General features: G+C 44.4%; 3 protein-coding genes, 1 long non-coding RNA gene and 3 other non-coding genes across 18 annotated transcripts in view; 2 read left to right on the top strand and 5 right to left on the bottom strand.

The window, feature by feature from the left end:
* LOC124208046 overlaps positions 1-21175 on the top strand; it is a 69725-nt gene that overhangs the window by 19462 nt on the left and 29088 nt on the right. The window lies entirely within an intron of this gene.
* Positions 909-3099, bottom strand: LOC124208049. Of its 3 annotated transcripts, none has more exons than XR_006880260.1 (9): positions 3029-3099; positions 2641-2708; positions 2405-2483; positions 2142-2227; positions 1911-1982; positions 1650-1694; positions 1414-1487; positions 1189-1232; positions 909-1021 (listed from the first exon to the last, which is right to left on the bottom strand). It is a non-coding gene; the product is annotated as an uncharacterized LOC124208049 (long non-coding RNA). The 3 variants fall into 3 exon arrangements; XR_006880259.1 differs by having other exon boundaries at positions 2641-2705; positions 3029-3097; XR_006880261.1 differs by having other exon boundaries at positions 1414-1982; positions 2641-2705; positions 3029-3097.
* Positions 3445-13054, bottom strand: LOC124208036 (cadherin-86C-like). 3 transcript variants are annotated; one of them, XM_046605726.1, is made up of 19 exons: positions 12473-13054; positions 8558-8790; positions 8129-8373; positions 7983-8066; positions 7771-7905; positions 7561-7701; positions 7371-7494; positions 7120-7309; positions 6929-7019; positions 6628-6780; positions 6379-6537; positions 6167-6317; positions 5910-6085; positions 5757-5853; positions 5367-5691; positions 5174-5297; positions 4977-5107; positions 4811-4899; positions 3445-4741 (listed from the first exon to the last, which is right to left on the bottom strand). In XM_046605726.1, exons 2-19 carry the CDS (start codon positions 8772-8774, stop codon positions 3525-3527), a joined length of 3849 nt encoding a protein of 1282 aa, XP_046461682.1. In that variant the 5' UTR covers positions 8775-8790; positions 12473-13054; the 3' UTR covers positions 3445-3524. The 3 variants fall into 3 exon arrangements, with proteins under 3 accessions (XP_046461682.1, XP_046461683.1, XP_046461681.1); XM_046605727.1 differs by lacking the exon at positions 12473-13054 and adding an exon at positions 8900-9449; XM_046605725.1 differs by lacking the exon at positions 12473-13054 and having other exon boundaries at positions 8558-9449.
* On the bottom strand, positions 6819-6889 carry Trnag-gcc. Its single transcript has one exon. It is a non-coding gene; the product is annotated as a tRNA-Gly (tRNA).
* Positions 13905-20893, top strand: LOC124208035. Its single transcript, XM_046605724.1, has 10 exons — positions 13905-15468; positions 15551-16225; positions 16398-17537; positions 17620-17779; positions 17857-18015; positions 18442-18557; positions 18621-18730; positions 18801-18968; positions 19041-20271; positions 20326-20893. Exons 1-10 carry the CDS (start codon positions 14175-14177, stop codon positions 20589-20591), a joined length of 5319 nt encoding a protein of 1772 aa, XP_046461680.1. The 5' UTR covers positions 13905-14174; the 3' UTR covers positions 20592-20893.
* Trnat-cgu lies at positions 18050-18136 on the bottom strand. The gene is given in 2 exon segments: positions 18050-18085; positions 18101-18136. It is a non-coding gene; the product is annotated as a tRNA-Thr (tRNA).
* Positions 18307-18378, bottom strand: Trnat-ugu. Its single transcript has one exon. It is a non-coding gene; the product is annotated as a tRNA-Thr (tRNA).

Genomic DNA, 21175 nt, shown 5'->3' with positions numbered 1-21175 from the left:
AAAATGTCACTGCTCGCATTACCCCTTGGCTTTTCACCTCCCGATCTTTGATCCATCAATTTCAACATTTCCGGAGCGACGTATTTTTTGGTTCCTTTAGAACCTTCGCTCATCGAGAAGCTTCCGGTGTTGGATGCTGGCTTGCAAAAACCAAAATCCGAAATCTTCAGCAAGACCACTTGATGGTCATTTTTGGCAATAAGCACATTTCCAGTGCTCACATCGCGGTGGACTAGATTCCTGGAATGAATGTAAGACAATCCGTCGGCCATCTGGTACAGCGCATCAGGTTCGGGCGGCATAATACCTGTATACTTTCCATTACAATAATCTTCTAACGTTCCCAAACTCAGTTCCAGAATTAAATATCTGATGAGATGGAAACATGAAAAAGAAATGTTAGTATTGAATGAACTACCAAGTACTAAGAAATAAGATAAATACTTGAAATCACAGTCTTCTTCAAACGCGAGGAGCTTGATAACATTTGGATGATTAAGGTCTTTCATGGCCGTCTCCTCTCGGTCAGTAAGTAGGTCGTGAAGTTGAATCCTCTTGACGGCGACGTCAATATTTCTCCATTTACCGACGAACACCGAGGCAAATGCACCACGACCCAACACTTGCCTGCGATCAAACGTTACCTTTATATCCATCGTTTACTAGGTTAACTCGGATAAACACTTATGTTACATCACCGAAAGCCTTAAATCAACGTGCCGTTCTAGACTGTTTTCTCTGTGTTAAAACTATTCACTGCTATCCATGAATGCTCATACGTTAAACGATAATTTCCATAGTTACCATCATCTTGTAAATTTATCACGTCACAAAAGATTATCTCCAAGTCGAATCTATCTTTACTTATCAGTTTTGCCGTCTTGCTCGAGAAAAAAACAATTAATCTATTCCAAATTTAACCTCAATTTTGTATTCGTAACTTGACGCATACAAGGCGTTTCATTTTCAAACAATTATCGAAGGATATTTTCTTCATACGTGCCCCCAGATACCGTTCAACCTGTAAATAAAATAACTATTAGAACGTGAACTTTGTATATGAATGTTGGTTTTTAAGTATGAAAAATCAGGAAGTGCAATGGTTTGTCTGTCATTTTTCTCCGAGAGATTCCCACACAAAAATTCATCATTAAATTCAGACCCCAATGAAAAATTTAAAAAACTTACTCAACGTTGTACGGAAAACATGAAAGCAACCAGCAAACGATTACCTGAAATGAAACAATAATAACATTTAATGCGAGAACATGAAATAACTAATAAAATGTTTTTAAAAAAAACTTCAGTAATGAACGAGAAAGGAGTAATTTCATGACAGCACCAAAGTACCTCAAAACTCTAGCCTAGGTTCTCATCATATGAAACATGTTCTCTATATTGAAATGAACTCACCAGTAATTTCTGGAACCCCAATCAAGTCTGACGATTGCACAAATGACCGAAGTAAGAAATGCACATCGAATCACCTAGAAAATTATAAGATGTTAGCCACTGAAGAAGCCCTATTCAAAATATCCCTCCCATTTATCATCAGAGTCAAAGATTATAATCATAAATTCAGGTGAAACACGGATGACTAAACACATCATTTGCAATAAGTAGAAAAACACCAAAAAAAGAATGCTCACCGACGATAGCAATGTCACCTTCTAACCGAGTTCAGCAAAAAAAACCTAGAAATATGAGACCAAAGGTTAAATTACGGACAAAGAACTGGGCAAATGCAAAAATTATTGGAGGTTTATTCCAGGACAGCATGGAATATGCCCATTACAGTCCAACGATGCAAACACTTCCAGTGTAATGTAGGCACTAGTCGACCAGCACGTGTATAGAACAACGGCTGGAGATACCGCGCGCCATAAGTTGTGACAAAAATTTTTACTTACGACTTGTCCAAGAATACGAATGGCACCCAAGGAAACTTTGTCCTTATACCACGACTGCCACATACCCCAAACCTATTAAAATGTTATCAGATTAATTCTTATACTGCCAACATAGTTGCTAACAATATTACACACATTTGAAGAATAATGTCCCCCTTAGCCAAGAAACCAATCAAAGAAAGCAGAGAGATCTCAGGGCAAGGGGTTACACCTAGTAGAAAATGAACCCACCACTATTAAAATTGAGTTAAATCTCCCAAGCTGAAGCAGTAGGAAGCTCAACCACATCTAACAAAAACCAGGCAATCTGATGGTACCTGTAATATAAAGAAAATCTATCAAAAGAGATCAAAGAAACCCAATGCTTCAGCAGTGAAGTTTAGCCTCAGTAAAACGTTAAATATACTTCACATATTTCAGATGGGGAAAGAAGACATAAATTACGTAACTCATCATTAAAACCAACTATACCACTTTAACTGTGAAATAATTACCATGGATTGTCCAATTCACCATCCAGCAATAACAACCGTAGTGGTGGTGACCACTATTCCAGGCATGGAGCAATTTAACCTATGTAGAACAACATTCTGGCTTTAATTGAGAAACATTAAAAAGTAGAGAATGCAAGTTCAACTGATGTATCTGGTTTTTACGACATCAATGAACATATCAAGATCAGAGATGTGAACTAAACCAGAAATATATCATTTTCAGCAGCTCAACTTACCATTTAACTAAATCATCCTATCAGCATCTTCTCCAACTTCAAGTTTCCACTTCACATCCAGCATCCTGCTTGAAGAGAGTAATTACTGGGTTAACTCAAATTTATAACACATTATATTACATTAACATGAGATTCATCAGATTAATCCATTCATCAAAATGATCAGAGACTCTAGTTCGGTTTAAATGGATATATCATCATTTACTGCAAACCACGCCACGAAAAGTTGACACGTGGTTTGAAATTTCTAACACATCGACATTTACATTTTTTTTTCATACCATGCAACGGAATAGCTAATGGTATACAAAATCATATTCAAAAGTATAAAGTATTAGTTGTGTTTTACGGTGAACAGCTAGCTTAAATAAAATGTTGAATATATTACCATTTCCATTCCAAGTAAAATGTGTCCATTACTCGCCACTTGAAGCGGTTGATGGGTGAATGTCTACAGTCTAAAGCATGGTTTTGACGTGCAGACGAAGACTTGCTTGTAGATTCCCTAAACACTTAGTTACACTTTACGCTCGCTACCGACTCATTTTCTACCGAATCATATTACTTTGGCATGACCGTAGTAAATTTCAATAAATACACAAAAGTTTTAGAATTACTGTGGAATTTTTATACTAACTAAATCGTTTTTATAACATTAAAAATATTTTTAATTAACATCTAGGGATTTAACATTTTTGCGTTGTTGCCAGATCGTGAAGCGATATTTTTTGTTGTGGCACCAATTCAAAAATTTCAAACGGATTGTCGGGAATTCGGGATCCAAAATGAAAAAGTAAGTAGAACAACGATTCAAAATATTTTGCATTTACCAAACCACATATAACAAATGATACACACGAGATTTCAAAACAATGGACAAAATGTTACGCAGGGAGATTGTCTGTGGCCGATGGAATTTTCGTTGTGGCGACTTCGTCGTAAGCGATGGTGAAAATGGATTTCTTCTCCAGAAATCGGCTGCGGTTGTTTCCGTTACCCAGCTGCTGCTGCTGTTGAGGGTTGAGAACAATTCCGGAATCGTGGTCGTCTTCAGTTAACAATTTGTTGGGCTTCGTGTAGGACACGGAAGCCGCATTGCGGCCGGAATTGCGCTGGGATCGATCGTTGCTACTGGCACTCTCCGTCTCATCTCCATCCACCATGATGGGATTCCGGCTGCTGGATGTCACTCTAGGCTGTTTCTTGTTGTTCTTCTTATTCAAATTCAATTTGTGACGCAGAAAACTCGATCGATTATTGAAATAAGGCAATTCTTTTTCCAGCTCTTTGATTTCTTTCGAAAAGCTTTCCGGCCGCTTGAGCTGGACATTGCCTTCGTTCAGCATGGCATTCCCGGAATCCGTCCGGTCCCACGCCTGCCTGGCTCCCCTCTCCACATCCGACGGATGAAACTGCCGCTGCCCACCGTTGTGTCGGCCGCCGTTGTGGTGGAAATCGAAAAGACCTTTGGGTCGGAGGTAGAAACTCGATCCGGTTTGTAATTCCCGCTCTAACGCGCTGTCCGTCTCCTCCAGGATGGGACTTTGAACGTATTTGTTGAGGCTGTTGCGGTGTTGGGGCTCGGTTGCCAGACGCCAGTTCATATTATTACCCATCTGGTCTTCGATGGATGAGCGATGTGGGAAATTGATCATGGATTTGGACGAGTTGCCGGCCTCGACTTGATCCACTTCCGACTCGTTGAGTCTGGGCTCGCTGTTACTCCGCCTGACTTTCGACTGAGAATCGGTCGAGATGCGACGGTGGCGGTGGATGGCCGTGTCCAGCTTCATCACATCCGCATTGCCCATCCTTTGGTAGTAAAAAGCATTGTCACCGGCTCCGTGATGACTGGCAGAGTCTTCCGGCTGGATCTCCAGGAATTCCATGTCGTTTTCTTCGACGTAGTGCCGGCCACCTCGTGCTGGATCGTAATTGATTGAGTTTCCAGTCTCTTCCGAGTAAATGTGTTGCATCCCTCCGTTGTTGTTGGGAATGCGGAATTGACGTCTGTGAGACTCGGCTTCCGGTAAAGTACCCAGCCGAGTTGTTCGCCGGACCTGACTCATCCTTTTCCCTCCACTCCAAGCTTCCTTCCGGCCTTTGAATTTTTACAATTGAATTAACAAATGAATATGTAAATATGTTTTCCATTTGAATTTGTATTTACCTGGAGTTGTCAAATCAGAAGCTTGGCCACTCCTTCCATCGACGACCATAACTGGCCGAACGCCTCCGCCGAAACGGCCCATCTTTTTCCTGTTTTGATTCCGGAATCAAAATCGAATCATTAGACGTGACGGAGAAATATTGAATCAATTAATTGTGTAACGTACGGATCGTTGTAGCAGTAGCACCCAGGGCAACAGCAGCAAATGGCTAAGAAAATCATGATGGCCACGAAAAACAGGATGAAAGTAATCAGGAGCCACAATAAAAGATTGTTTTTATAGCGATACTCTTTCTCCTGAAATTCAATTTCAAATTTTTTTTTAAATAGATTTAAAATAAATCAATTCAACCCTAATCTTACGATTGAAACTCCGCTGCCGTTCAAATCGAATTCGTTCGAAATCATTGCGTCACGAATGCGCTGGACATCGACAATGGCCGCGTGCGGAGGGAAACGGACCGTGGCGATCAATCGGCTCTTTTGGCTGAAATTAATTAATTAAGAAAATCAATTTAATGGCTATTAATTTAAAAAAAAATAATTAGCTATGTACCTGTCCTGATTCAAGTTGTCGATTCTTTCGCTGAGAGCGATAAGTTCGTCCAGGTACGGCTGGACATTGTTGATGGTTGTGGGTGCTCCGGTCAATAACGTCAGTAACACTTCCATCCTTCTCACGTCTTCCGCTTTCTCCGGAAGATATTCCATACGTTTTGGCACCAGAAAATGAATGCTGCGGGCGATAACTTCTTGCGTGAATACTTGAACGACCGTCTCTGCATGCAAATGAGGTACACCCAAATCGTAGGCCCGCACTTGAAGCTGGATCAGCGATGGCAAATTGGTCGATGTCAATGGTGCCATCAGAGTCACCTCACCTGGACAACATTTTTAAAAGTTTAATTTCTCCCGTTTTGCAAATTTGAATTTAATTTAGTAATACCTGATAATTCGCTTATTTTAAATTTTGATTCGAAATTTCCTCGGACGATTTCGTAGCGGATCGCCCCATTAGTCGGACTGGTATCATTATCGACTGCCTATAAATTAACATATTTTAACTCCAATTTTTTAAAAAAGAATAATTAATTCATACCTGTACAACAACTTTAGAAGTTAACCGGCTTAGATCGGGAGTTAAATTGGTTTCGTAGGGAAGACCAATGAATTGAGGTGCATTGTCGTTGATGTCCAAAAGGCGAATAATGACGGGCACAGTAGCTGAACGGCCAGTTCCTTCCATATCTCTGGCCTCCACCGTTACTGTAATTTCTGTTTAAACCGAACAACGATTACAATTGCTCCGCCAAGCGTCAGCCGTGAAAAGAGATTAAAGCCTTTGCGGCGCATCACCTGGCGAAATTTCACGGTCCAGTAAAACTCCCGAGCCGACGGTGATCAATCCGGAAATGGGGTCTAGGACAAGAGCCTTTGAAAAGATGCCGTGAAGCTGCGTGTAGCGAACTGTTCCGTATTTACCGGAGTCGGTATCGGTGGCTCTGACCTATTGAGCAACCTTCTTTCTATAATGAGCTGATGAGCATTCGTTCAGAACTGGATAGTACTTGGATAACCACTGTTCCGGGCGACGAGTGCTCGGCTATCTCGGCGATGTAAGTGTCTTTCTCAAAGACGGGGATGTGGTCATTGTCGTCCGTTATGTACACAATCACCTCTGATGTGCTGACCTTGTTGCTTCCGTGCTGGACTTCTTCCGCCACAACCTAAAATTGAATTAAATATAAAGACATTTATTCAACATGAAAATGTAAAATTTGATTAAACGTTAATTTAGCTAAATACGGATAGTTAACCTTGAAGCGAAGCTGTTGGGTCTTTTCGAAATCGATAAGAGCTGGATTTTTCACGCGAATGGTAAAAGTGGCAGCATTTTCAGCCACAGAAGGCGAAATTTCAAATGTAGAATTATCGCCTAGTAACGATAAGGAAAATATTCCGTTGTGGCCCTTGAAAAAGATTTTAAAAAAGAAAATTAAAAAGGTTTTGCATCGACCGGGAATCGAACCCGGGCCGCCCGCGTGGCAGGCGAGCATTCTACCACTGAACCATCGATGCATATACCTAACCTGTTTTTTAAGTAAAGTGTATGTATACCTGATCGTTGTCAGTAACCTGAGGGTTTTGGCCGTCTCCAAAGTACAGAGCAGTTCCTACAGGTGAGTTTTCCATCAAATGGGCTACATACCTATTGTGATTCATTACAATTTTTTTTAAATAAATAATTGAAAGGAAATTTGTGGAGAAACTACAAATTTGTTAAAAATCAGAAATAGAAAACAACGTACCGGTCCGAGTTGAATTCAGGAGGATCGTTTGTTTCATCTTCAACCATTAGTGCAATGTCAACTGTAGTCGTTGTGTTGGCCTCATTAATTAAACTCCCGAGCTCTTCAGCCATTATTGTTAGTAGGAAAGGTGCTTTTGAGCGCACCATTTGGTTCAGAGGAACAAGTTTCTTCCTCACTTTCAACTCACCTGAAGAGCACAATTTGTCAAATCTTTCTCTTAATCATTATAGCACAGTGTATCTGATTACCTGTTTGCGGTTCCATAAAGAAGAAGGGGGCGAATGGATTGTTATCGACCATGATGACGTAATGAATATCACGCGGATTACCCTTATCGCCGTCTTCAGCTTTAACTCTCAGCACAACTTTACCCTAGTAGAAACAATTCAGTTCAATTTGAGTTTGAAATACTTTGGTTGGAAAATTAGATTAATTTACTATTTCAAGTTTGTCGGATACGGCCGTGATGGGCGGAGCCCTAACGAAAAAGGGCGGGGTATCTTGAATATCCATAACAAAAACGTAGATGACCACTTCCACCACGTTACGAGTGTCTAGTCGGTTGTCGACATAGGCGTTCTAAAAATTGCAGCAACAATTTCAAAAAGATGTAATAACGCAAAATGAATAAAATCATATTCCATTTACCACTGCTAAAATCCGAAGGATGTGAACAGTTTGAGTTTCGAAATCTAACGGTTGTTCAAGGATAATGGAACAATTGGTCCTATCCGATCCAGCTAATTTATCAGCAATCCGGAAATTCCACGATTGCCTCGTCTTCTAAATAATTCAATTAAAGTTTTATTAGTTTTAAAAATTAAGAATTTAATTCGATTAATGTAATTTTAAAAACATACCCTTAGCTCCACTCGGATGCCACGAATATTATTGGGGTTTTTCCGCGCGATAAAATAGTCGACCACGGAATCTCTGGGTAAATTCTGAATTGAATTGCAAATCAAATTTATCAGGTCATCAATAATTACGCAATTTACAAGCATACTTCAGGCACTGTGAGATACTGGTTCAAATGTTGGAATGAGTCGGTGGCCGACGACGAAGCGTTGGTGACCTGAATGGTACAAAAGACGGTCGTTGTGCCTCCCGAAGTGTCACGAACCGACAGACTCAATTCGTAAATCTTGTCCAACTCGACGGCCTCGTTCAGGATGACGTTCGCCTCGCAGACGGAATGCTGTTTGCCGCACGGAAGAATTTCCAGCGACAACAGTTTCGGATGCTTCAGGCCTTGCGTCGTACAAAATGATTTAATTGATTTTTTAAATCATTTGAATAAAAATAATAATGATTTTAAATAAAATTTAGTAATTTAATTTTTGTTTTATTGAAATAATAATATTACGTAAAAAATGATTTAATTGATTTAAATCAATCAGAAAAATAAAAAACTACAGAATTATAATTATTTTACTTGTGAAACTGAACTCGAGGGGATGGTCGAAATCGGGATCGGACGCCCGGACGCGGTAGATGGTCGATCCGGCCCGAGTGGCGAACGGCAGGAGGAGAATCCTCATCCTGGAATCCTCGTCGAAGGTCGGCAAATTGGCGCGGACGTTCTCCGACACGGCGATGATCAACACCAACAACTCGCAGACCAGACACAAGTGCCACCGGACAGTCGACATGGCCGCCCGATCGTGTCTGCAATTGCAACCAACACAAACGTTTCAACGAATTGTATCTCTCGTTCATCCAGCAATTTGTTGCCAGACCTGGGTCATTAAATAATCATCTTGAAACACATGCGCACCGTTGTGTTTTCACGCTCAAGTTTTCAGGCTGAAAGTGGTGCAGGGGGAGAGATAACAGCAGACACACGTCACACACGATCGAATTATTTTTAAACTGTCACGCACTTTTTCGGTTGTATAAAACGAGTCTCTCGTGCTGAACGTTTTTCCAGCTCGACGGTTCTCAGCTTTTGTAAACGCGTTTAACTTTTGGAATTTGAAATATATATAACTGTTTAAATAGATCGCGGGACTGCGATAACGACACTTTTGGACCGTGGATTTCGATTTTGGTTGTCTCATAACTTTTTGGGGGGGAGATGTTGTTGCAAGAAAATCTACGCGTGCGGATGGCGTGTCGGGATTGCGGTGGGGAGACGAAAATAACAAACAAAGACGACGACGGCGACGTAGTTGGACGACCTTGGCACGCCGGAATTTTCTCCAGCAAGAACCAACCAAACACACCCCCGCCGGATTGTCAAATGGAGACGATCCGATTGTTATAAATCTCCGCCTAGTGTTAACTTTTGGTCGAGCTAGCTATACCGACCAGTGTGTGTGTCACCAGTCATTGCTGTATAGTTCTATACATCACTTGATTTGGCTATAGAAGGCCACACGCCATTAGTTTATTCTTGTATGCAATCATCTTTGAATATAACTCAATTTTCTTTAAATGTTTAAAGTGGGAGGAAAAGGTGAGAAAGTGGTAGGGTAAGATAATCTTTGTTTGCTCACCTATCCTCCTATTCCTAGAATTCACCATCAAAATGTATCCAATCAAATCTTTTTGTTTTTGCACTGGTTCACTAAGCTTTGTTAAAAAATGAAACTGAAAACTATAGAAATCAAATAAGAAATCATAATTAGAAAACGATTGGAAAGGGATGACACCTACCGGTTGCTTCGAGTACATTTAGCCAAGTTTAACAAACGAATAAACGAACGCACATTCCTTGGTGAGTTGAAAATAAACAAGAGAAAGAGATATCCCCCCATCAGAGAAAATAGCGACAGAAATGAAAAAGATAAAATCCCGGGGACCTTTTAGCGCGTTTAACGAATTCCCAAGTTGATTGAGCATTTCTCTGTCAAAACCGTTTAAACGCATTGCGCGCCTTTAAACACACACATACACAGCTCTGATCGATTCGACTCTATACTATATTTACTATACTTCTATAACACACACACCCATCACGCTGGCGTCCTTATTTGTTTGCGTGTCGTTATCAATCACATCGCGGCCTGCCCAAAACAGGCAGCTCGCATTAATATTAATCAAAAATAAAATCCACTTGTCCCGAAATGGTGTGGAATTCCCTGTTGCGTGGGAAAAACGTTTTCTCTCCCTCGTGCCGCAATTCCATACTTGATAATAATACAATATCATGGAATTTTTGAATCCATTTCAAAATTTGGCGGGTTTTTCTATTTTTCAAAAAAAGTTATATAATATCACCGAGCTATATAGCTACTGATTTTATTATGATTATCGTCGATAGGGGAAAACCGTCCAGCGGTTTCGGTCGTAACTTGTATTCCTTTCCTTTGAATAGGTCCGCTAAATGCTGTATCACGTGCTGTTATTACAGTATATACATATACGTACATATTCCGGAATAATATGTGTAACACAGTCCGGAGAACTTCTCCTATTCATTCTTTTTTTTAAGTTTCATTTTCCAATATCTTTAGGAGGGACTCGGATGACGTCCAAACTGGGAACCATAGTAAAACTTGTCCCATAGGGTTTTGACTTATATGGCCGTTATAATATTAAAACTCGCTGTACTTTTTAACGTGTCCGTCTCAGACGGTCTGGACAAAAAAAAGAAAAGACTATTTCAGAAAATACAAAAGGTTATAAACTTAAAACTTATGCTTCAAAGAATTGTTTACCATCAATAACGGTTGAAGTGGGGTCTCTCTCCAAAGTCTAAAGAAGGGGGTTTAGATTCTATTGTATGTATTATATATATACCTGGGCACGCGATCACCGTCACACATGTACAGACCGTTGGCTATTCTCTATCTGATGTGTTGCTTTGTGTTGTATATAGCTGGACACACGGAGATATATATATATATAAATCACTTGGTTGTTTAAAAAGAAACATTCCGGGAGAATGTCGCGGGACGAAAGAGGACAATTAAGGCGAAAGAACAACATTTCAGGAGCGCACGGCACAGCACAGCACACGACTGGCCATCGACTTTTTCTCTCTACAATTTTCTTCTATTTCTCTTCAAGGAGTTTCGGAAGTCGATGATGATGATGACGGTGCTGGGGCCACATGTGTGAATAAGGGCGTTGATGAGGACCAGGCACGAAAGAGGCGTCATTAGGAGCCTAAGGTCAACACAAAAGTTTGTTTTGTTTTTCTCCTTCAAAATGTTGAAAAAGGTAAACGGAAGGAAGTCATCAACGGCCTCATTTTCTTGGCCAGGAATTGACGTCAAAAAAAGGCCCTAAAGGGATGATGCCTAATCAAAAATTGAGATGGAATGTTTCTCAGGAGGGCCCCCTCCTAAGTCTAATAACAATCATCAAACAAAAAAGGTGAATTGTTTGTTCTCTCTCTCCCAGCACAATCATCGCCAACGTCAAACATTTACAAGAGAAATCGAACGATAGTGAACCGAATCGACTGTGCGTGTCCAGTTGTTATCCAAGTGGTGGGCTGTCGTCGCCCAGGTAACCGTTTTGACCGGGAGGAGGCCACCACCACCCCCCTCCGTTTGTGTGTACACACAAACAGAGGCCATATGTTTGTGTGCATTACTGAATAGCTCAGCTTGGGGAAAAAACCGGACAACAAATACACATATCCACCCGCACAGCTGTGTACATAATAGAGTTTGTTGGTCTATATCGATTGTCCATCATTCATTATTCATTTTAGAGGCGGTCGGCTGTCGGGAGCCGACCGCAACACGTTGGCCAGTCACATAGTTATAGCGACTTTTTTAATAAATAAGAAATTTGACAATAAGGAAAAGGGTGTGCACACTCATACTTGTAGACTACTCGACTTACTTGAGTAGTTTGATAAATGACAACCACACATTTTTGCCCAGGGTTAAAAAATTGAATTTGTGTTGTCCAGGTTATTTTCTTTTTAAAAAATTGAAATAAAATAAAATAAAGAAAAAGGGAAAATAGTATTTTTTTTCTTCTTCTTCTTAGACTTTCCGCTACCCGCTGGGCTATTTCCAGGCCTGGTGACTTATTATTAGCCCCCTACTCGCAAGCTGGAACGCGTTTCGGGAACCCGACACACGAAAGAGCATATTCAACACGCGTGCTGTGGCTACGGATGGGGGGAGGGAGGAAACACAAAAAAAAATAATAATTCCGGCCAAGTTTGTATGTTTTCCAAAATAAGAATAAAACAAAAAGAAAATAACCACCAAATAACATCCCCGAAAGAAATAAACTTATATCTTTTCTCTCTCTCGATATATAAATCAATCAGTCAACATCTCAACCCGATATATGACATCAGATATAATCAGAAAAAAGGGCGGAGTCTTTGTACGTGTTTCATCATCACGCTTTAATAACAAAAAATAAAAAAATAACTGACCTGGATGTGTGTTGGTTAGCGTCCGACAGTTGCGAAAAGATGCGAGGAGGAGACGGGAAAAAAAAATCCCGCGGGAGCGTGTGTGTGTGTTATACAGCTGAGGAAAAAAAACGATGAATCACCGTAGGGTCTTGGTCAACGAGCGACGCATAACCAAGGCGCATGGAAAAAAAAAAGGAAAACCCAATTTCTTCTTTTTCTTTTTCAATTCGCCATCAAAAAATCAAAACACTCACGAACGGTATAGACGCACACACTGGGGAATTCTATATAGCGCCAGATTACGATAGCGCTCTAATAATTTTGTGAAAAACTCACAAAAATAAGGTTCGATGGATGTTGTGATTATTTAACACCAGCACCAGCACCGCCACAGCCGAGTAGTAGTGTGTCTTTTTTGGCTGATGCGGATGTCGCCCGACTGTCTGCCTCCGCCAGCGACATGGTACTCCTCCACACACACAGGTGACTTACGACAATATGTGACGTTATGGGGTGGAAAGGGGGGGGGGGTTATAATCCGGCGATCGATGATGGACTTGCGCGGATCAAGTTGCCTCACCACACACACGATCAAAGTAACTCACCCACAGCCCAGTTGGCCCTTTTTGTTTCTCAGTCCGGTCACTCATCAATCGATTTCGATTGTATTCCGAAGTTATAGGAGGACATGGGCCAGTCACGCAGGTTTCGATACGGCCAAGATGCACGAGGATACAACCGGCCTTAATCCGCTTTTGCTGCTGCTGCTGCCCCAGCGAAAAAAAAGCCCCGCAATGGCAATTCAAATGTTGCCGTCGAAATATCCAGTATATGGTATATAGCCTCCCGGGTGGATATAACCAGCAGCCGGAAGCATGCGATTCAGCCATCATCCACACACACACACACACTGGGATGTGTGTATATATACAGAGAGCTAGAGGATCCTATAAACTTGGCAATCGGTCGAATTGTGAAATAAAAACGACACAATACGTACACATTTAATATATCCCAGGTGAAACTATACTGGGATATATATACGGTCCCTGGAAATGTAATAGTATTATACAATGTTTGGGCCGGATGCCGTTTTCCGAGTGACCTCGTTTCTGTTTAGGCTCTCGTCATCATTTTCCCCGATTGGTTGTCAAAAAATCAGCGGCTGGTCGGACGTCAATTAATAATCAGCCGTCCATCCAGGCCGGCCGGCCGCCCATTCTTTTTGCGACAAACGGTCGGATCGATGGTCTCTAGTTAGCCCCCAGACGGACGTTTATAAAGTTGGAAATTTTGTTTGTTGTCTTGGTGTGAGTCTCGTCTCTTTTTTTCTTTTTCTTTCTATGTTCCAGGCTTCTTTGCTGCGGCTCCTACTCTCGGCCATCGGCGGGAATGAAGGAGAAGAGAGTCTATAGGAGGAGAGAAAAAATATTCCGGCGCGGACGGATATAGACGGGCTATTTATAGCCGAGACGTTTGGAATCCTCCATACCCCCCAACACACACACACACACACACACCTTACAGTTTTGCTAGACCTTGGTCTGACCCAAACTGCCTGCTTCCACAGTCTTCTCTTTGCCGTGTTCCAGTCGAGTCGATCAGGCGATCCTGCTCAACTCTACATCCTATAGACAATGCTGTGAGTTCATCCATCCATTTCCTCCCCGATCCAGCAGCAGCAGATTCAATCAACTAAAAAGTGGGAAAAACGAAAAAAATGAATTCATCAGAAGCAGAAGAAGCGTGGCAACAGGAAAAAGAGTTTCTGGATTACATGTTCGTTTCGCTCCGTCACGGAGACGAAAATGGAGCCGCCGCCACCAGTGAATCCGCTCGGATACGTCGAACTGGGCAGCAACAGCAGCAGCAGCAACAGCCCAGTAGCATTTCGTACACAACCAACAGCACTAGCACTAGCGCTAATAGCACTGCTGCTAATAATACAGACGTTATTAGCTCGACAAAGTCCTTGACGTCTGTCAAAACTACAGACACTCCGGCCGGGCTGGATCATTTGGACAACCTGTGCAAGTTGATGGAGCAGCTGGGCGAGCTGCGCGACGCCAACAGTCGACTGCAGAAGCGCGTCCACTACCTGGAGGATATGAAAACGCTCCAGGAAATGCACCAGGAGCTGGATCTCTTTGTCGGAAGCGATTCCGCCGCTTCCGCTTCCAACATGTCGACCAAGGCGGATGCAGGAGCCGATCGTTCGCTGGACAGCCTCGACAGCGGTGAAATCTTGCCCATCATCAGTCAGCACCAGGCGGAATTGATTCCGGTCGAACCGGCCAACAAGAACGCCGGAATCATGGACAATAACAGCAACGGAAGTGTCGAGCATTCTTCTTCCGGTGGCGGACACCGTCAGTCGAGAGCGGGCAAAAAGATCAAGAGCCACCACCACATGAAATTCAAGAAGCCGGGCAGCACGTTGTTAAAGTACCGCGAGCGGAGTAAATCGGTCGGATTCGACGAGAACGTGGCTCCGCCCCCCATCGCCGCCGGAGGAGAAGAAAACGAAGTCGATTATGACGTCAACAATGCATCGGCCACGACGACGCCGTCGCCCGACAGCTACAAAATCCCCGAAACGGCTCCTGGAAACAGGAGCCGGCCCAAGACCAAAGTCTCCAAATGGACCAGAGTCAAGGAGGCTTTCCGCTGGGAGAAGGCCCATGTCGACCAGCAGCATCAGGCGACGTCATCCGGTGGTAGTCCGTCGGCCGGCAAAGTGACCAGCAGCAGCACTTCAAAGCTTCCGGATAAGGAGGAAGTGGGTGCCCTGGACAGCAGCCACAACAACCGACATCAAGTCAGTCCTTATCAGCACTCGCTGGCCTCGGAGAGTTCCAGTCACGCCATGGCCCGGTCACCTAGTCCCATCTTCCGGCTGGGACGCCGGAGGAGGTCGACCACGTCACGAACGTCCACCTCCTCTTCCTCCCTGTCAGAGTGTCCCCTGGAGTCGGAAATCCTGAAATCCTTTGCCGACGCCCAGGAACTACCCCGTAAGTTGAATGACACCCTACAATTTGATAAGAGTTAAATGAATTAAATTTAAACTAATAAAAAAAACTAATTTTGAAATAGTTTTCCACCTGGAGAAGAGAGCATCCAGCCCGGAGGTGAATAAACTGTTGGCCGAAGGCAGTGAGGAGGAATCGGGCGGAGGATCGGACGTCCATCAGCGCGGCGGATACGTCTTATCTCTTCCGCAAATGAAACGGTTGCACCGGCAGAGCACCGTCAGTTGCGACGGCAATTTCGCCACAGGATTGACGCCAAGTGGCGCCGGTGGCGGCGGCGGCCACATGCCAGAGCGAATTCCGGAATCACAAATTCTTTGCAACTCGGAAATGCCACCGCCGCCGCCGGATCCGATTAGGATGAAAGGACCCGAGTCTCCCAACAGGCGAAAGACGAGCAGTAAAAATGGCAGCCACAACTTGATGGAACATCAGGAGCTGGTCCAGCAGCATCCAGCGACGATCCAGCAGCATCCGGCAGAGAACAATCCGGACGAGAGCGTCGGATCGTTCATCTCGAGTTTGCGGAGTCAGCTGAAGCCCATCAACGAGTGGACGTCCAAATGGCATTGCGACCTCATGAAGGCCAACAACAGCCCGGCGTCGGCGTTGGCCAGCAGCAGCACCTCGCCCGGCGGAGGGGGTGCCGTCAGTCATGTCGAAACGAGTTCCAGGAATTCCCTGTCCGTTCCATCCACACCGAACCAGCATCAAACATTCACATTTGACGAATTTCCCGGTAAGACGGGCGACAGTTTCTTCTTGTTTGGCTGCTGCTGGGCGACTGGCGGGTCCCGTGATGATTACGACAGATACGATTTTGTTTCTTTTCTCTGGCCGTCTATTTTTCTATTTTCAGCTTTTCTCAAAAATAACGTTCGGCCATTTTTTTGTATTTTCGTATTTTCCAGACGGAGGACTCTGCGACCTTGGAACGGCCAGCCGGGAAAACAGTCCCGGTGGCAAGAAGAATCACGACATTGAGGCGTCCATCAAGAACCATCCGGGCTTGTTGCTCAACAGCATCTCGCCGGAATTCCGGAAAAAGGTCGAAGTCTGGGAGAGACTCAAATCGGGTTTGTCCGTAGCTCCGGCTTTCGATTCCGGCGCTCTGGCCTTGGCCACTCCGCCCACTCCGACGACTCCGCAACAGCACGGGAGCAGCAAGAAATCGGCGGCCGACAGTCCGGATTGGAACGACATTGGCAAGCGGAGGAGCGAGCCGGATAAATTGCCTCCGGCATTCAAAAAGAAATTGGCCGAATGGGAAATCCGGAAGGCGGTGGCCGGCAAATCCGACCAGAACGTCGAGGAGCTGCACAAAATTCTTCCGCACGATTTCAACCGGAAGCTGCAAGAGTGGGAGCGGATGAAGCAGCAACAAGCGGCCGCCGGGAAACTGTCGGCGGGAACCAATCAACCGGGACTGGAACGCCAAGGATCCGGCAAACAGCACCACCACAGCCGGGGTGGCAAACACGTCAAGACGGGCCAGAAGACGGACGAGGTCCAACAACACCGAGGCGAGAAGCAGAAGGAGAAGGAACTCCAGTGGCTGGAAAAGGAACTGCAGAAGATTGAGCGTGAAAAATTGCGACTGGAACGTGAGCGTGAGAAATACATCGAGCGGGAATCCCGGCTGGAAAAGATCCGGGAAGCCATGAAACAGCCCGGACACGGTCCCCAGCGAGAAATTTGCATCCGGACGTCGACGGGTGAATTCCGGTTCCAGGGACTGTCTCGCAAATTCACCAAGAAACTTTTCCAGTGGGAGGAGCAGAAAGGCATCCGCCCGGAAGCGAGTACCATCGCTTTGTTGGACGGGGCCTTCAGTCCTGGCCATCACCATCATTTGCATCACCACCATCCGGCGGTGGGTGAATTCAGTTCCAGCATTTCGGCCCGGCCGAGCAATTTGTCGGCCATTTCACGATCGAAATCCGAGAGCAGCATAGCGGACCTTGTTAGCGCCAGTGTACACAGTCAGCCGTCCAGCTTGTCTCTCAACGACGCCGAAACAACGGCCGACTTTGACCGTCGATTGGCCTCCGGTAGGATAATATAAACAAAACAGAACAGTAGAAAATGTTGTTTGTTGTTGAGTTGCAACTGAGATCTGACGATTGTTTGTAGATCAAGAAGAAGGTGCCCAGTCGACACCTGGACCAGGCGCCCTCCTAGTCGAGGTGGAAGACGTTACGGAGGATTGCGCAGCTGTTGTTGATATACCGGAAGTCGAACCTCAAGCCCCTATCTATAGCATCGCTCCAGCAGAGCTCCGCCAAACAATACAGTAATTTAAAACAAGAGATGTAACATACAGTTTAAGTCCAGTGATAATATTTCGTATCGTACCTTTTTCTTATTTAGTCGGAGCGAACAAGAAGAGCAACCAAGGTTCCAGGTAGGGATAACCGGTCCGGCAAGAGTTGAGCGTAACGATTCAGTGAGAACCGAAGCCAGTTTCAAGTTACTGGAAGAAAATCTGTCACTTCTCGACCGACTGCGAGCTAAAGGTGAAATTGTCAAGTAAGTAAATTTGGTTGGAGATGGAAAAAGTTTTTGCCTCCTGTGAGGATTGAACTCACGACCCCTGGTTACCTGCGCGATTGCGTACGAGACCAGTGCTCTACCACTGAGCTAAAGAGGCCAGTGTCTCAAAAAATGTCCAGGCTCAGAATTATCCTGTACAATATGGCTATCTCGACATTTTACATTTGGGTTCTTTTTAAAAATGTTTTGATCGCCTGTAGAAATGTAGAGATATCAAGTTTCATCTTATCTTTGCTTTAAAATTTAAAAAATGTAAATAAAAAGGAATGCCCCCTGTGAGAATTGAACTCACGGCCCCTAGTTTACAAGACTAGTGCTCTGCCACTGAGCTAAGGAGGCGTTGAAATTTATAAACATCAGCTGGTATACAAACGTTTGCAATACGTTTTTCCCTCACCACAGATACCTGGAATTGCAGATGACTTCAATCGATGGGGATATGGCGGGTGTAGCCAACACTCAAACCGAGGAAATGGTTAGATTGAAAGAGGAAGAAACTTGTCTTTCCGACCAAGAAGGTAATAATTGTTTAGAATACTCGATTCATTAACTTCCTCTAATATCTAAATTTACATTCATAGATAATAATTCTACTGCGGGAAACTCGTCCACTATTGATCGCTTGAAAAGGCGCATCGTTTTGCTTGAAAGTCGCGGCCAGCAACTCAAATCCGAGAAAGAACATCTCCAAGTAAAATTTACCTTTAAAAAATGAAATGAATTTCACGATATGAACGTTAATCAATGGGATGAATTCTCAGACGGTTTACCAACGGCAATGCAGCCAGCAGGTTCACTTGGTCCAGCACTTGGTGGATAAAATGCAACAACTGCGCGGTATTGGCACCAGTTCCGGAGATACACCACCACCATTCGATCCGGAAGCCCTCCAACGACTAGACACGCTCACCACCGAAATCCTCCAAGAAGTCTGATTATCAATTTTGTTTTTTACCTTTTTCAAACGTTCGACATTTCAAAATCCTTTTCTTACCGTCTAGGCCCAGACTTTGGAAAATTCCATGAGGCATCCTCAAAGGCTTCCGGCGGCGACTGGAAACCAAGGAGAACTCGTCAGGCAGCCGTCTTCCGCCGTCCGATTTCCTGAACAGCTGAGCATCAAAGCCAATCAACTCAAAGAAGAATACGAGCGTCTGCGATCCTTTGATTCCGATTTGGAGACTAATTCAGACGACGAGCCGGAATTGACCCCAACTCCACGGGTTATTTTACCCCAGCTACCTCCAGTGCCGTCAGAAATGAGCAGCGCGGCCCGGAAGAAAGTCTTTGTCGAGACCCACCGTTTAGTTTTCGCTCCGTTGGAATCCAGCGACGACAAAGCCTCGACGACCCTCTACCAGCCGGTGCTGGCGGAAGAGGGAGCCGAGGACGGAGTTCCGTGGCGTCGGACGCCTCGTGACCAACCGGCCGATTCCTGGAGGAGAAATTCGTCGACATCGACGCCAACAGAAGAGAATCCGCCGGATCAATCCCGCCCGACGGCGGTGACCACTGTACGCAATACTGCCCCCAATATCCGGCGGATGATCGACAAGTATCACCAAAGAGTAACGGCTTCCGGCAAGGAACGTTCCGCTCCGACTTTCCAATTCCGACCAAGATGTGATTTAATGACGGACGAGCGTTCCAGCTCGTCAACTCCTCCGCCGACGATTGTCATCGAACATAGAGGCCAGTCTTCGCCACTGGCGGCAGCAGCCGATAGTCCGTTACCTTTTGAACACGGCGGACACCTTCATCCCAACTGTTTGGTCCAATTGAGTAAATCGCTGAGCGCAGGAGCCATGGGTCCCGCATCTACTGAAACTCAGAGGGCGGGGTCTTCATCCGCCAGCTCGGCAACTGGCTGGAAAGGCAGCGGAGTGCTACGCTCTCAAAGCGGACTCCAATTGCCGACCGGCCAGGTGACGCCGTGCACCCGGAATCCTAGCTTCTTCCGGAAATCCCCGCTCGATCCGTCCATTGACGACCTCCTGCAAAAGTATCGAGGTAGAAGACAGGTGGGCAGTGTTCCGGCCGATTTGCCAAAGAGTCCCACAACCAATCCGGAGCGGATGCTCAAATTGAAGCAAGCTCGCGAAGCCTTCCTAACAGTTGGTCCGGGTGCCATCCAGTCAGTCGAGTCCTTGTGCCCATCGGAAGAGCGCGCCCAGCCGTTGGTCGAAGAGGAATCTCAGTCCAGTCCCCAAGGTCCAGCCCTTATTGTTCAAGGTATTGAAGCCAAGTCAGTTGTCCAGAAGTTGTGCAGACAAAGTTTGTTTGTAGATGTTACCTTCGAGGCCCAACAGCCACAAGCAGCAGGAGACACCGGAAGCTGCAGATCACAAGAAGGAAGCGTGGTGATGGCTGGGGCCTGGTCTGCCGGAACTGGGAGCAGCGTTCCTTCTTCGCCCGCCACTTCTAGGCGGTCTAGTACTAACGAGAATTTACGCAGCCGAACAAGTCCACAGCAACATCCAGCAGTAAGCCGGCGAAGTTGGCTGAAACAGCCATCAAAGTTCTTCTTCCCAAAAGCCCCCAAAACCCCATAATATTTAATCCATTTCTTTTATTTTTTGTTGTTCAAATCAGCATTTGATGCCCCAGACTTGCCCGAACCTACAATATAAATATTATTATGATGATATGCATAAAAAGGTGGCAGACATCAACGTTCCTGCGGTCCTTATTACATTTTAAAAATCGTTAATTTTTTTTTTCGTTTGTTCACAGTTGACAAAAGGAGAGAGAATGTTATTTGCGCTTGTTTCATGATTGCAATTGTTGAATTGGCTTAACAATCGGATTATACACACCTGTATGAATAATTGAATATATATTCATTCACAAATCACCTTCGATACATAAACTTGCTTCCTTTTACCATCATGAATGTCTCACAATTTCTTTCAGCGACAACTTTTTAAATGAAACACTGCCATCTGGTAAAAATGCTCGAAGCTTTAGTAGTACTAGAGCTAATTACATATGAAAATATCACGAAGGTTTTCCTAGTCTTTTTAAACGTGAGACACTTTGAAGGGCTATACTAGCTACTTAATATTTACCAACACAGCTACTGGGATTGGGATACGAGATGGTCACACAGCCCTGCATGTCAAGTGTTGAACTTCTA

This window comes from Daphnia pulex, chromosome 11, assembly GCF_021134715.1.
Source record: "Daphnia pulex isolate KAP4 chromosome 11, ASM2113471v1".
NCBI lineage: Eukaryota > Metazoa > Arthropoda > Branchiopoda > Diplostraca > Daphniidae > Daphnia > Daphnia pulex.
The sequence above is the reverse complement of the archived record's forward strand: the minus strand, read 5'-3'. Positions and strand labels throughout refer to the sequence as shown.

Excerpts from the sequence above, each read along its gene's own strand:
- LOC124208036 (XM_046605726.1), bottom strand. The coding sequence starts at position 8,774 with ATGTCGACTGTCCGGTGGCACTTGTGTCTGGTCTGCGAGTTGTTGGTG. Across the intron at positions 5,692-5,756 it reads TAAAATAAGCGAATTATCAG|GTGAGGTGACTCTGATGGCA; the intron begins GTATTACTAAAT and ends AATGTTGTCCAG. Across the intron at positions 4,900-4,976 it reads TGCTACTGCTACAACGATCC|GAAAAAGATGGGCCGTTTCG; the intron begins GTACGTTACACA and ends GAATCAAAACAG.
- LOC124208035 (XM_046605724.1), top strand. The coding sequence starts at position 14,175 with ATGAATTCATCAGAAGCAGAAGAAGCGTGGCAACAGGAAAAAGAGTTT. Across the intron at positions 16,226-16,397 it reads CACATTTGACGAATTTCCCG|ACGGAGGACTCTGCGACCTT; the intron begins GTAAGACGGGCG and ends CGTATTTTCCAG. Across the intron at positions 17,780-17,856 it reads GAGCTCCGCCAAACAATACA|TCGGAGCGAACAAGAAGAGC; the intron begins GTAATTTAAAAC and ends TTTCTTATTTAG.